The sequence below is a fragment of the Condylura cristata genome, unplaced genomic scaffold (assembly GCF_000260355.1).
Source record: "Condylura cristata isolate star-nosed mole 26May11 unplaced genomic scaffold, ConCri1.0 scaffold00003, whole genome shotgun sequence".
In the NCBI taxonomy this organism is placed as follows: domain Eukaryota; kingdom Metazoa; phylum Chordata; class Mammalia; order Eulipotyphla; family Talpidae; genus Condylura; species Condylura cristata.
This window is the reverse complement of record NW_004567104.1, coordinates 176351-190739: the sequence shown is the minus strand read 5'-3', so window position 1 is coordinate 190739 and position 14389 is coordinate 176351. Positions and strand designations below refer to the sequence as shown.

General features: G+C 37.5%; 1 protein-coding gene across 2 annotated transcripts in view; it reads right to left on the bottom strand.

Moving 5' to 3' along the window:
- The window catches only part of RNF13 (ring finger protein 13), a 136971-nt gene that overhangs the window by 89528 nt on the left and 33054 nt on the right, over positions 1-14389 (bottom strand). For both annotated transcript variants that reach the window (XM_012733691.1, XM_004674908.2), the window contains exon 3: positions 2189-2269. In XM_012733691.1, the coding sequence (XP_012589145.1) occupies positions 2189-2269 (81 nt within the window). The remainder of the gene's footprint in view (positions 1-2188; positions 2270-14389) is intronic.

Below are 14389 nucleotides of genomic sequence, written 5' to 3'. Positions count from 1 at the left end.
AAAAAAAAAAAAAAAAAAAAAAAAACAAAGCCTGGAAAATCTTAATTCTCCTGAAACTCCCTCAATATCTAATTAAATTCTAATCATATTAATAACCAAAGTCTAGCAAGAGACCCTGCTATCATAACAAATCTACATTTGATCTTAACTACTCACTAATTCATTATCCATGTTAAAAAAAAACAAGATGATTCTGTGTAAATTAAAGACCTCCTGGAGTCAGAGACAGAAAAAAGAAACATCTTTGGAGGAAAATATTTTAAGACTGCAGGATAGGAAAGGATTACTTAAGCCACAGAAAAGGAAAGACAACAAAAAAGGTGTACGTGTTACATTTTAAACATATGTGTAATTTTTAAAGGCAACAAATTTAAAAGCCAATCACAAAGGCAAACATGTTTGTAAGGCCATATAACTAAAGCTTTAGTGCCTAGATTCCTACAAATCAGCCTTTATAAAATTTTAAAAAATCTATAAATAATGAAATAATTCAAACAGGAAAATGGATTGCATGATAATTCCATAAAAATATACTCTACCCCATTAATAATCCAGGAAATGCCACATTAAAAGCATTAAGATAACACTTCATGTTCAGCAACACCCCAAGTGTAGGGCAAAACAGCAATACCTACAGTACCAAATGTTTAACTAAATAAACAAACTTGAAAGATAAAAGACAAACTGCGAAAAACGGTCTGAAGCATATATGGCAACAATAGATTGATACTTTTTTTTTTAAAGATTTATTTATTTATTCATACAGAACTGGGGTACAGGCCAGAGATGCGATGGGTGAGAGGATTCACCAGGAACAGAGTGGGGAGCAAAATAGGCAGATCGACGAAGGACACTGCTGAGGGGAGCAGCGGGCGGGTCAGGAGAGGTCTGCCACGCCACGTTGGTCTCCTCCGAGGCAGGCGGGATCGAACTCATGCGGAATTGGCTTAAGCTTCTTAGTGCAGTGCTTTAATCCGTTGCGCCACCAGGGAGGGCCGATACTTTTAATATATATAAAATTCTTTTTTTTTTTTTAAGATTTATTTATTTATGCTTACAGAATGGAGGGACGGGCCAGAAGTGTGGTGGGTGAGAGGATTCACTAGAGACAGAGTGGGTAGCAGAACAGGCGGATGTGCTGAAATACACTGCTGAAGGGAGCAGTAGGCGGGTCAGGAGTGGTATGCTGTGCCATGTGGGTGAGCTCCCTGGCTGGGGATGGAACTCGTGCTACAGTGGCTTGGGAGAGCCCCATAATGCGGTGCTTTAACACACTGCACCACCAGGGAGAGTCCAATATATACAAAATTCTTACAAATCAATAAGGATGAACACCTTAATTTAAAAATGGGCAAAGAGCATTAATAAGCAATTATCTTTCTCTCCCCTGCCCCCTCTACCCTGTTGTTCTCTTCCTCTTACTTTCTGTAAAATGTTTTATCTCATAAGTATTTTAATCAATTAATAAATACTTGATAATGTGTAGCATTGAAGACAGTGTAGGGAAAAGGATAGTCTCAGATACTACTGGTAAAATTCTAAATAAACCCAAACTTTCAAGGACAACTGAGAATATACAATAAAATTTTAAATATGGGTGCCACAAATTCTCCTTATCTGATGGAAACTGACAAATACACAAGGATAAAGATATTTAATACAGTACTGCATATAATTATAAAAACTGAACAATCTACATATCCACTATGAAAAATTAAACAAATCAATGTTCAAAAATTCATGAATTTTTATATTGCAAAATCATGCCATTGCAAATAAAAATGTCTAAACATTTTTCTATTAGCATGAAAGTATGTTCTAGACATACAATTAAGTGAAAAAAGCAAGTAAACAGCATTTTTGTAAGTTAAATAGAGGTCCATTATAAGTGAAAAATTACATAGGTAAGTTAATATTTATTTAAACTTATATTTCTATACACAGAGAACACATATTTTAGAAAAACAGGTGTGAAATATTATATACCAAGATATTATCTGTGGCTAGTTCAGGATAATAAAATCATAGGTGGTTTTCATACTTTTTGAATAATTTGAACATTTTATAAATGAATATACAGTTTTTATAATATATGTCAGCAATTCTTTCAAGCTTTAACAAATAAAGATCAATAAAAATTACCTTTTTAATATCTTATGCTTTTAAAATACAGTACTTATGTTCTTACCTTTAAACCTTCAGCTGGAAGTCTATAGCCAAACCTTGCTGGCAGGTCGTCAAATGTCCGAGTTGCATTTTCAAAAGTATACTAAATATAAAATTAAAAACAAGTAAGTCACAACCAATTTTTACACAATACTAAAAATGTTTTATTAAAGTATTTAAATCATTATTTGTCTGCAATTTTGATTTACTTTCACAGATAACTGCAATAAAATTTATAGATGTATATTCATGAAAATATTAAGTAATAAACAATTTATTACCTGTACAAATGCTAAACCTAGATTCTAATTTTGTACAATTAGTTATTACAGAGATGCAATAATTCTATAATGCAATAATTCTACCTAACATTTTCTGAGTCTTTCCTGCAGTGAACAATTCCTTAACAAAAATTTTTTCTAGATAGATTTTCCATTTCCATTGTATCTCATTTTAATATGTCTGCATTATAATGATCTGATTTAATCAGAGATTTATAGGATTTCTGGCTCATGAAAGATGTCTGTTCCCCAAGAGAAAAAGGCACATCGAGTTGTATTTTTAAAGCATTCTCATTTTTTACTTTATCTGAATACTTTTTCAAAGACTAAAGAGTGGACTAAACACAATGAAATATATATATATATAGAGAGAGAGAGCCAATGATATTCAAGTTCTTCAACAACTTTCCCCTACCTTATTGATGCCTATGTTACAATATCGATATTTACCAGTTTTCTACAAAATAGAACAGTAGGGTTCTCTATGCTTTTAAAATATAGTAGTAATGATAATTATAAAGCAAACTTGCTGCATTTTTAATAATATCCAATCTGTTATATAGTAAGCAAGAGAAAAAAAAAAAGATGTAGCCACAAATACATGTTTTAAACAAGTAACTTTTGAGACATAGGTGATTCTATATTTAAGCTAATATTTAAAATAGTTGCCCATAAACTATAGGTCAAAAACAGACATATTTGTACTGATTACAGGTAAAAAGGTAGATACAGAAAAAAAGATGACTATAGATAAAAAGATTCAAAAAGACAGAAAACAATAAAAAGATGCTGTTTGTAAAAACAGCAAAAATGGAAAGAGCAAGCAATCCTAAAATACTCATAAAGGTTGGGCTACGTCATGTGATCAGACTGACAATTATTTTGTTCCTACATCAAATACTCTTTGATGATGTCCACTCCAGCTTTACAAATTATACATCAGAGAAAGACAATAAAATAGCTCTGCAGGTGAACAGTAAGTTACAGGGTATCCTGTATCTCTCCAATAAAACAAGCAAATGTTTTATCTCCGTACACCTTCCATCTGTCAAGTCCTTTTGCTTACTTTCAACTCAAAATCTGGGAGCCAAATTGTGATCCAAGAAAGCTGATGTGGCATAGAGAAAGCAGACACAGTAATGAAAAGTAACACAGGATTCTCACTTGTAATATCAATTTTTCACCTCTGCTTCTCACTGTATGTTAATTATTCAGTATGTATGTATATGTAATTAATTCAATAAAATATGTGATTCAAGTATCTGAACTTAATTCCTGACCCTATCTATTCTATTACCTCTTAGGTACTCAGCCTCATAGTATACCTAGAAGTCAGCATTGCTTCAGGGTAACTTACTACTGTGACAACAATTCATCTCTGCAAAGTGCTATATGGTTTGCACAGTGCTTTAGGAGTCATAAAGTATTTTTATATCCACTAGCACAATGTATCATAAAATTTTTTAATTAAGTCAACACTTAATTGACTTAATTCAGTTATGATCATATTTGTGTTAAAGTTGTCTTTTTTTTTTTTAAAGACTTATTTATTTGTACATACAGAACTGGGGTACAGGCCAGAGGCTCAGGGGCGGCGAGAGGCTTCACCAGAGTCAGAGTGGGGAGCAGAATAGGCAGATGGACGAAGTACACTGCTGAGGGGAGCAGCGGGTAGGCCAGGAGAGGTCTGCCGTGCCATGCGGTCACCTCCGGGGCAGGCGGGGATCGAACTCATGCTGAAGTGGCCCTAGCTTCTCAGTGCTGCGCTTTAACCCGCTGCGCCACCAGGGAGGGTGAAGTTGTCTTTTCTTAATCATAAAATAATTGTCTCACAGTATCTTACATTCAGATTATTTAACAGAATAATATATATAATTGTGGGGAGGTTACTGCTTATGAAATCAAAGCATGCTCAACTTTAATTTTCTGAAAGATTTATTTATTTATGCATACAAGAGCTGGGGTGCAGAGCAGAGGTACAGGTGACGAAAAGATTCACCAGCAACAGAATGGGAGGCTGTACAGAATGGGAAACAGAACAGATGGATCCACTGAAATACACTGCCGGGGGGAGTAGCAAGTAAGACAGGAGAGGTCTGCTGTGCCATGTGGGTCACCTCCCTTACACGGGATCAAACTTCTGTTTCAATGGCTACCAATAAATTCATAGTGCTAATAGTTAACCCCTTGCACCATCAGGGAGGCCCCTTAACTTTAAAAATTTGAAGTAAAAGATAAAGTTATTCCACTTTAGGATTCTCTTCCATGGTTATCACATCACAGTTTCAATCCACTTATGAAAAGGTCTTTGACAACAGCCTTAACTGTTTCATTTTAGCAGAAACAAGTATCTAACAACTACTGAGCATTTGACATGTGACAGATATTTAATCCTTACTAGAATCTTATAAAGTAAGCCCCTATCATCTTCATTTTTTAAACTGACCACAGAATATTGAAATAATAATAATACTCTTCAAAAGAAATTTAAGAGTAAAAAAGGTTTCGATCCAGGCAGTCTGGTCTTAGAACCCTGACTTGTATCCCATTACCTTACACACTCAGTCTTCTTTTCTTTTCTTTTTTTTTTTTTTAAGATTTATTTACTTATACATACAACAACTGGGTGGTAGTGGCGGTGAGAGGATTCACCAGAGACACATTGGGGAGCAGAACAGGTGATTTGACTTTAGTACACTGATTAGGGGAGCAGCAGGTGAGACAGGAGAGGTGTGCTGTACCATGTGGGACATGTCCCCAGCCAGGGATCAAACTTTTTGCACATCCTTGCCAAAATCTGTTATTGCTAGTTTTTTTTTTTTTTTTAATATGCACCATTCTATTTGGTGTATGGTGGTATCTCATTGTGGTTTTGATTTGCATTTCCTTGATTATGTGGCACGTTGAAACTTCTTCATATGTCTACTGGTGATTTGCATTTCATTTTTGGAGAAATGTCTAGAGTTCTACAGCCCATTTTTTGATTGCTTATTTACTTTGCTTTTCTTCAGTCCTGTTGTATATCTTTGTGATCAGTCTAGTGTTAGTTGTGTGAAGTGCAATATTTTTTTTCCCACTCACTAGGGTGTCCGTTTGTTTTGGCTAATGTCTCTTTTGCTATATAAAAGCTTTTTTATTTTATGTAGTCCCAGTTGTTTATCTTTTTCTTCACTTTCTTTGCTTAGGGGATGAGTCTTTAAAGATGTTATTGAGGTGTATCTCTTCTACTGTATTACCTACATATTTTTAAAACATTTTATTGTTTCATTTCTTTTATCCATTTTGAGTTTATTTCTGTGCATGAGGTTCATTTTTTTTTTTTTTTTGCATGTGGTTGTCCAGTTTTCCTGGCACTATTTATTGAACAAATTGTCCTAGTTCCATTGTATGTTCTTTGATCCTTGGTCAAAAATTAGTTGCCCTATATGTGTGGCTTTATTTCTGGGCTTTCTAGTCAGTTCCACTGGTCTGTGTGTGGGTCTTTGTTCCATTACCATATTGATTTAATTATTATGGCTTTGTAGCATAAACTGAAGTTTGGAAGTGTGATACCTCCCTTCTCCTTTGGTTTAGTCAGGAGAGTTTTGAGGTTTTTTTGTGGTTCCACATGAATCACCAATATTAGATCTATTTCTTTGAAGAATGTCATTAAGGGTTTTTTTGGAATAGTGTTAAATCTGAAAATAGCTTTTGGTAGGGTGGCCACTTTAATACTGTTAATTCTCCTGATCCATGAGCAGGGGATGTCTTTCCATTTTATGGTGTCTCCTTGTATTTCTTTTAACAGTGTTTTGTAATTTTCTTTTTAGGTCTTTTACCTCTTTTGTTAGGTTGACTCCCAGGTATTTGATTCTTTTTGCTTTAATTGAAAAGGGGATTTTTTTTTTATTTCTGCTTCTTCTGATTGGCTGTTTGTGTATAGGAAAGCCTCTGACTTTTGTGTGTTGATTTTATATCCTGCTACGTTGCTAAACTGATGGATGGTTTTGATTAATTCCTCTGTGGAGTTTTTACGACTTTCCATATATATTAACATCATCTGCAAATAAGGATAGTTTTACTTCTTCTTTCCGTATTTGGATTCCTTGTATGTCTTTTTCCTGTCTTATTGCTCTGGCTAGAACTTCCAGTGTTATGTTGAAGAGCAGTGGCGATAGTGGATACCCTTGTCTTGTTCCTGATCTCCAAGGAAAGGCTTTCAGCTTTTCTCCACTGAGGATAATATTGGCTGTGGGTTTATCATAGATGGCTTTTATCATGTTGAGGTATGTTCCTTCTGTTCTGAGTATTTCAAGGGCCTTAAACATAAATGGATGTTGAACTTTGTTGAAAGCCTTCTCCGCGTCTACTGATATGATTATGAGGTTTTTATTCTTCTGTCGATTGAAGTGATGGATTACATTAATTGATTTTCTGATGTTGAATCATCCTTGTGCTCCTGGGATAAAGCCCACTTGGCTTGGTCGTGGTGTGTTGCTCTTTTAATGCCTTCTTGGATTATGTTAGCTAAGATTTTGTTGAGGATTTTTGCATCAGTGTTCAGTAGGGAGATTGGTCTGAAGTTTTCTTTTTGTGTGTTTTCTTTGTTAGGTTTTGGTATTAGTGTGACGTTGGCTTCATAGAACCTCTGTGGTAGTTTTCCTTCTTTTTCAATTTTTTGGATGAGTCTGTGTAGAATAGGCACTAGTTCTTTTCTGAATGTTAGGTAAAATTCACTTGTAAGTCCATCTGGTCCTGGATTTTTATTTTTGGGGAGGGTTTTGATTACTTCTTCTATTTCCTTGCTTGTAATTGGTCTGTTTAGCTGTTCTATTTCTTCTTTATCTAGCTTTGGGTGGCTGTAGAGTTGTAGGAATTTGTCCATTTCTGTTAAATTTTCCAATTTGTTTGCATATAGTTGCTCATAGTATTCTCTGATCATTCTTTTGATTTCTGCTGGGTCTGTTGTGATTTCTCCTCTTTTGTTTATGATTCTGTTTATTTGTGCTTTCTCTTGTTTTTTTCTTTTTGAGTCTGGCTAGTGGGCTGTCTATCGTTTATTTTTTCAAAAAACCAACTTTTGGTTTCATTGATTTTTTGGACTGTTTTCCTAACTTCCATTTCATTTATTTCTGATTTGACTTTTATTATTTCTTGTCTTCTGCTGGTTTTGGGGTTTTCTTTTGCCAATTCTTATAGGTGGGACATTAGGTTGTTTCTTTCAGCTATTTCTTGTTTCTTTATGTGAGCTTGTATTGCTATATATTTTCCTCTTATAACTGTTTTTAATGTGTCCCATACGTTTTGGAGTCTTGTGTCATCATTGTCATTCTTCTCCAAGTATATTTTAATTTCTTCCTTGATCTTCTCATTGATCCAACGGCCTTCCAGTAGTGTGGGTTTTAGTCTCCACGTGGTAGGTGGGTTTCTTGCCTTCTTCATATGGTTTATTTCTAATTTGATTCCTTTATGGTCGGAGAAATAGTTGGTATGATTTCTATCTTAGTGTATCTATTGATGTTTGTCTTGTGACCCAGTATGTGGTCAATCCTAGAGAATGATCCATGTGGATTTGAGAAAAGTGTGTACTCAGAGTTTCTGGGGTGCAGTATTCTATAGACCCATTTTGTCCGGGTCTTTGTTCAGAGCTTTAGTGTCTTTACATATTTTTTGTCTTGTTGATCTGTCCATTGTTGAGAGTGGCGTGCTGAAGTCCCCTACTATGTACGTATTCTCTCTGATATACACTTTCATGGATGACAGTAGTTTCCTAATATATTTTGGTGTTCCTTCATTCGGTGCATATATGTTGAGGATTGTTATTTCTTCTTGTTGTATTGTCCCTTTAATCATAATGTAGTGGCCTTCTGTATCTCTTTTAACCTTTTTTAGTTTGAAGTCTATTTGATCTGATATAAGTATAGCAGTTCCTGCCTTCTTTTTTGGTCCATTTGCTTATAGGATTGTTTTTCACCCTTTTATTTTCAGTCTGTTTTTTTATCTTTTGTAGTTAGATGTTTCCTGCAGACAGCAGAATGATGGGTTCTGTTTTTCTAATTCATCCTGCAACTCTGTGTCTTTTAACTGATGAGTTTAAGCTATTTACATTTACAGATAATAATGATAGACTGGCACCTACATTTGCCATTGTGGCCCTTTTGTATTTTTATTCCTTGTTTTGAACTGTTCTTGTTCATTCTTCTGTTGGATTTGGTTTGAGGGCTTCTCAAACCAAATTGAAATTTTGGAGTTTCTGTTTGCTTGAATGTCCTTATTCTTTCTTTGCAGGGTAGGTATTCTTGGTTGGCATTTAATGCTTTGGAGTTTGTTGAGTATGTCCCTCCATTCTATTCTTGCCTGTACTGGTTCTTTGGAGATGAATGATGTCATCCAGATCGGTTTCCCTTTGTTGGTTATTTGTTTCTTCCCTCTTGTCATTCTCATTATCTTGTAATCTTGAAATTTTTATTATAATACATCTATTTGTTTTTCTCCTCTCATCATGGTAGTTTGGGGTTCTTCTTGCTTTTTGAATATCTACTTTCATCTCCTTCTTCAAATTAGGGAAGTTCTCTTCTATTATCTCTGTGAATATTTTCTCTATTCCTTGGCCTTTCTCTTCGCCTTCTGGGATACCTATAACTCTGATGTTTCCTTTCCTAATGGTGTCAGATAGCTTTTGAAGTGTTTCTTCATTCCTTTTCCTTTTTACTTCTCTTTCTTTTTCTTTTTTAATTCTCTTTGTTTCTGTGTCTTCGAGGGTGCTGATTCGTTCTTCCATTTCATCTATTCTGTTTTCATAACTTTCCCCAGCATACTTTATCTCTTTCAGTGGCCTTTTCATTGTCTGCAATTCTTCTATTTCCTTTTTTAATGTCTTACTTTCTTTCTTCAGTTCGTTGATTGTCTCATATCATTTTTCCTTTTCATTTCTTTCATTCATTTCTTTCATTCCTTGTTTGCATTCTTCAATTCCTTGATGGCTTGCCTCATATCATTTTTTGTTTATCATGATGATTCTGAATTCTCTATCTGGTAGGTTAAATAGTTCTTATATTGCTTTGGTACTTCCAGGTGACTGATATTTCTGTAGTGAATTTTTCCCCAGTGGACTTGCTTGGGTATTTATTTGTCTTCTTTTCCCAGTCATGTATTTTCTAATACTTTCTATTCGCTGACACATAGTATTGCTACTATTGACCGGCATTTTTTCTGGATGTCCTTTCTGGGGTGCTGAGGGACTTTCAGACACTTCAGTTGTGGAGGACATTCTGAGTTGTGCTTTGTTTCAATATCTCCTACTTATCCAGCCCCCACTGTGTGGAATTCTGTCTGTTGTCTCAGCCAGTAACAGTCAGTGTCTCGTGGTGTTCAACTTTTCCAGGAACACATTGAGTCCTGATCTCTGGAAGATACCTGTTGATCTTTGTAGCCTTCCAAAGTCCCAGGTTTTCTCTATGCTTGGATGTTTCCATGGGCGTGGGGGGTGTGGCACATTAGAAATGTTGTAGGTCTCCCTGTTTGAGCCAGTCACTGGTTTTATTTACTTTCTGAGCACTGTGAGCCTTTCTGGCTCGCAAGTCTTCAGGTCTCTGCTGTGGGGGCGGGGGATGCAAGAGTACAGGGATGCCAGAAGGGCTGCAAGCCTCCCAGATGAGCAGGTTGCCAGTCCTCCCTCAATGCCTCTAGGGCTCTTTGTGCCCACTTCTAGCAATCTCTCCCGGAGCAGTCTTTCCCCACCAGTTGGGCTCCTCTCACAGAGCTGAGTTGTCTCTAACTCCAGGGCATTACCACAGGTTTTTTTAGGTAGATGTGATAAGTGGATGTGAAAAGACCTGTAGCAAGTCTCCCTGTCAATTGTTGCAGTTTCCCAGGGTTGGGCCTGTGGTTGAGTCTTGTCTAGCTGGTCTCCCCTCCCCCACTTTTAAGTTCCAGGCTTTGTGAGTCTTCCTGACCCCTCCTTAAAAAATGGCACCAAATCCTGACCACGCCTTAATGGCATTAGTCTCAGTTGTCTGCTGTAAGGGGTGAGTGGATGCAGGGAATGCTAGAAAGGCTGCAAGTCTTGCAGTTGCCCCAGTTGCCAGTTCCTCCTCCTCACTTCCCAGGCTCTATGTATGCCCACTCTACGCAGTTCTTTCCCTGCAGATTAGGTTCCACTCACCGAGCAGAGCCATCCCTCTTCACCTCCAGGGTTTTGGCGAGGGGCCAAAGAGCAGCCAACCTGCAGCCTGGAGCACTTCCCAGCACCTGGGCACATGGGTGCTCCCGGATGGCAGCTGCAGTCTTTCCCTGCAGCTTGGGCTCCATTCACAGAAGTGCTGTCTCTCTTTATCTCCAGGGCTTTAGCGAGGGGCCCGAGAACAGCAACCCTGCAATCTGCAGCACCTCCTAGTGCCTGGGCACTCCCAGGTCAGAGCTCCCCTATCGAAGCTCCCCAATTGCTCCCTCAGTTATTTTCCTTCTAGTGAGTCCAGGATTTTCTCATTTGGGTTGAAACCCATAGTATTTAAGTCTGCAGTCTGTTTTTAGTCTTAGATTCTTGTGTGAGCTTGGGCATAGTAATTTTGGGGTTTTTGCTCTGCTGCCATCTTGCTGGATCTCTCTCTCTATTCTTTTAAACTTTTTTAGTTTGAAGTCTATTTTATCTGAAATAAGTATAGCTGTTCCTGCCTTATTTTTTGGTCCATTTACTTGTAGGATTGTTTTCCACTTGTTACTTTCAATCTATTTTTATCTTTTGTAGTTAAATGTATTTCCTGGGGACAGCAAAAGGTTGGGTTCTGTTTTTCTGCAACTCTTGTATTTTCATTTACGAGTTTAAACTGTTTACATTTAGCATTAATTAATATTGATACATTAGCATCTGTATTTACCATTTTGTTTGTTTTTGTGATTTTTATTCCTTGTTTTGATCTGTTCTTGTTCATCCCTCTGTTGGCTTTGGTGTAAAGACTTCTAGTAGTGTTTTTTTTAGAGTGGGGGTGTAGTCATGACAAAATTAAGGAGTTTGTTTATCTGAGAAGGTCCTTACTTTTTCTTCAGAGAGGAAGGAGAGCTTTTCAGGATGAAGTATTCTTGATTGGCATTTCATGTCTTGGAGTTTGTTGAATATGTCCCTCTACTCTCCTGTTGCCTGTAGTTTCTTTGGAGAAGTCTGATGTTAGTCTGATTGGTTTTCCTTTATAGGTTATTTGTTTCTTCCTTCTTGTTAACATCATTATTTTTCTTTGTCTTGGATTCTTGGGAGCTTTACTATTATATGTCTTGCTGTATTTTTCCTTTCATAGTGGAAGTTTGATGGTATTATCACTTGTGTGTCTACTTTCTTCTCCTTTCAACTTAGAAAGAGTACTGTGCATTAGTAGTAACCATTCCAGTCCTGCCCAACTTCTGACTATCACTGGGAGCTTTGTGCTGGCAGCCATGCCCCTCCCCGCTTTCACTATGGCAGTTAGCTGCATGCTCAAGGCACTCCAACTGCTGCCCAATTTCCAACTGTGGCAGGGTACTGAGTGCTAGTAGCACTGCCACACCCCCATCTGGCTTCTGGCTATGGCTGCATGCTGTGTGCATGCCCTGCCTGACTATCACTTTGGCTGGAGCCACGAGCTCAGGGTGATCCTACTGCTGTCTGGTTTCCAATTGTGGTGGGAACCTAGGTGCTCCAGCAGGTGCCCTACCAGACTTCCCACTATGGTTGGGTACTATGTGCTAGCATCTGTGTCCTACCAGGCTTCCACTATGGCAGGGAACAGCACTCAAGACCATCCTGCTGTGGTGAGTCTGGGTGCTCCCATAAGCTGTGGCCATGCCACTACTCTGTTTTCAACTGTTGCCTGTAGGCTGAGTTTTATCATTCCCAGGTCTCACCCTTCCCCAAAACCCACCCCCATCCCAGTCACCAGTCAGGATCAGATCAGTTCCAAGTCATAAGCTTGAGACTTGCCATAGTCCCACTCTCCTCCATGTGAATTAACCTGCTGACCTTTGTTTCCCCTTCTGGTGATTTTAGATAATTCAGTTTTTTACAGGTGCTTTCAAGCTGTTTTCCTCCTTTTCTTTCCCTGGTCAAGTAGAGAAGGGGGAAAAGGACCCTGGTAGATATCTCGCACTCCTCTCTTCCTCCTTTACTCTCGCCTTCCTCCTGTTTTTTTGGGTCACCAGTCCTGACCAAAACATCTGAGTCCTGCCTGTAGTTTGCTGGAGTTATTCCTTTATTGATTATATCTGAGAACTTAAACCCAGCATCTCTTTGCTGCCATGGTAATGATGTCACTTCATAATGTCCTTTATTTAAGCAGCATAGCTAAGCCTGAGAAACAGGCAAGATTAGAAAGGGAGTAGAATATACCTGAAAACACAGAAGAACCTTGGTGGTGAACCTGTGTTTGGACAAAGCTAAATTCTAAGAAAATGATTCATAGTCTAATAAATAAATAACAAGGAAAGGAGGGGGCAATTTGTATCAAAAAAAAAAAAAATGAGTTGCACAGGGCACATTTCAGCCTTGACCTTGATCTAAGAATCCTTGCATGCCCGGGGTCCTGCTTCTTTTATTTTGTGCCTGTCATTTCTTTATTTCTAAGTTCTTTCAAATTCCTCCCCTCAACCCTGATCACTGGAGCTGGTCACCAGCAAGAGATATTAAGTAATTTGTCCAACGTCATACAACCACAGAGTGATAGAACTTCAGTTCAACTCAGATGATAACTCCATTTCTGGAGTTCACTATTACTATACTAAAATTTAGTACAGTAATTTAGTATAGTAATTTAGTAATTTTGACACACCAACTGCGTGGTTCCTTTTACTTTGCCCACTGACTTTCACAACCATATACCAAACACCCAGTTCTGACAAATTCAGATAACAGAATCAAGAGGAAGACCTGAAGTAAAACAAAATTGAGTTGGCTCCCTTTGAAAGTATGTAAAAGGATACTATTTTTTTCTTTCTTTTTTTAACATTTATTTATTTACACATACAGAACTGGGGTATAGGCCAGAGGTGCAGGGGCAGTGAAAGAATGCATCTGAGAGAGAGTGGGAAGCAGAACAGGCAAAGAAAGGAAGTACACTGCTGAGGAAGTCAGTAGGTGGGACAGGAGAGGTCTACTGCACCATGTGGATCACTTCTGCGGGTGAGAATCAAGCTCACACTGAAGCAGCTGCTGCTACCTTGCAGTGCTACATCCTAACCTACTGCACCACCAGGGAGGGCCAATAAAATGGATACTACTTCTAAGATTATGGAATCTATAGCCAAAAGGTTAATAGTTACTTGTAGACTACAGGGATATGAGAACCAGAATATTCAACACTGATCTGACAATTATAAAGTTCCACATTTCTACAAATAAATCCACATAACTGATAATTTTAAATTTCCTTTCAGATCACTGGGAATAAAACAAATTGAGATGAAAATATTGCTATGAGAAATAATAATCTGAAGTATGAGGAATAAACACCATTAAAAGAAAACATAAAATAATTAAATCTCCAAAGAAAAGCTATTAATCAGTGAAAATATTTATTGAATTCCAACTGTATAACTGACACTAGGCACAAGAAACAAAGTTTATTAAGATAAAGTCCTGCTGCCCAGGTGCTCATGATCGAGGGGGCTTATGGACTAGTCAGCTACACACTATAATAGCATCTCATTAGCTTCTAAGTATTCACCCATTAGTTGGACACATTAATTCACCCATTAGAGTACTGATGTCAGGGAATTAAGTCAATGGGAGAATTCGACTACCGAAATAAAATCATCTGGTATAAAAATAACATGATTAAAAATGACTTTGTATTTTGATAAACAACACCTTAATATTTGTACAAAGTGCACTAGAATCAATCTAATGTCCGACTTAAAAATGTATTACTACAGGCCCTCCCTGGTGGCTCAGCGGGTTAAGGCACAGCACTGAGAATCTAAAGCCACTTCTGCATGAGTTC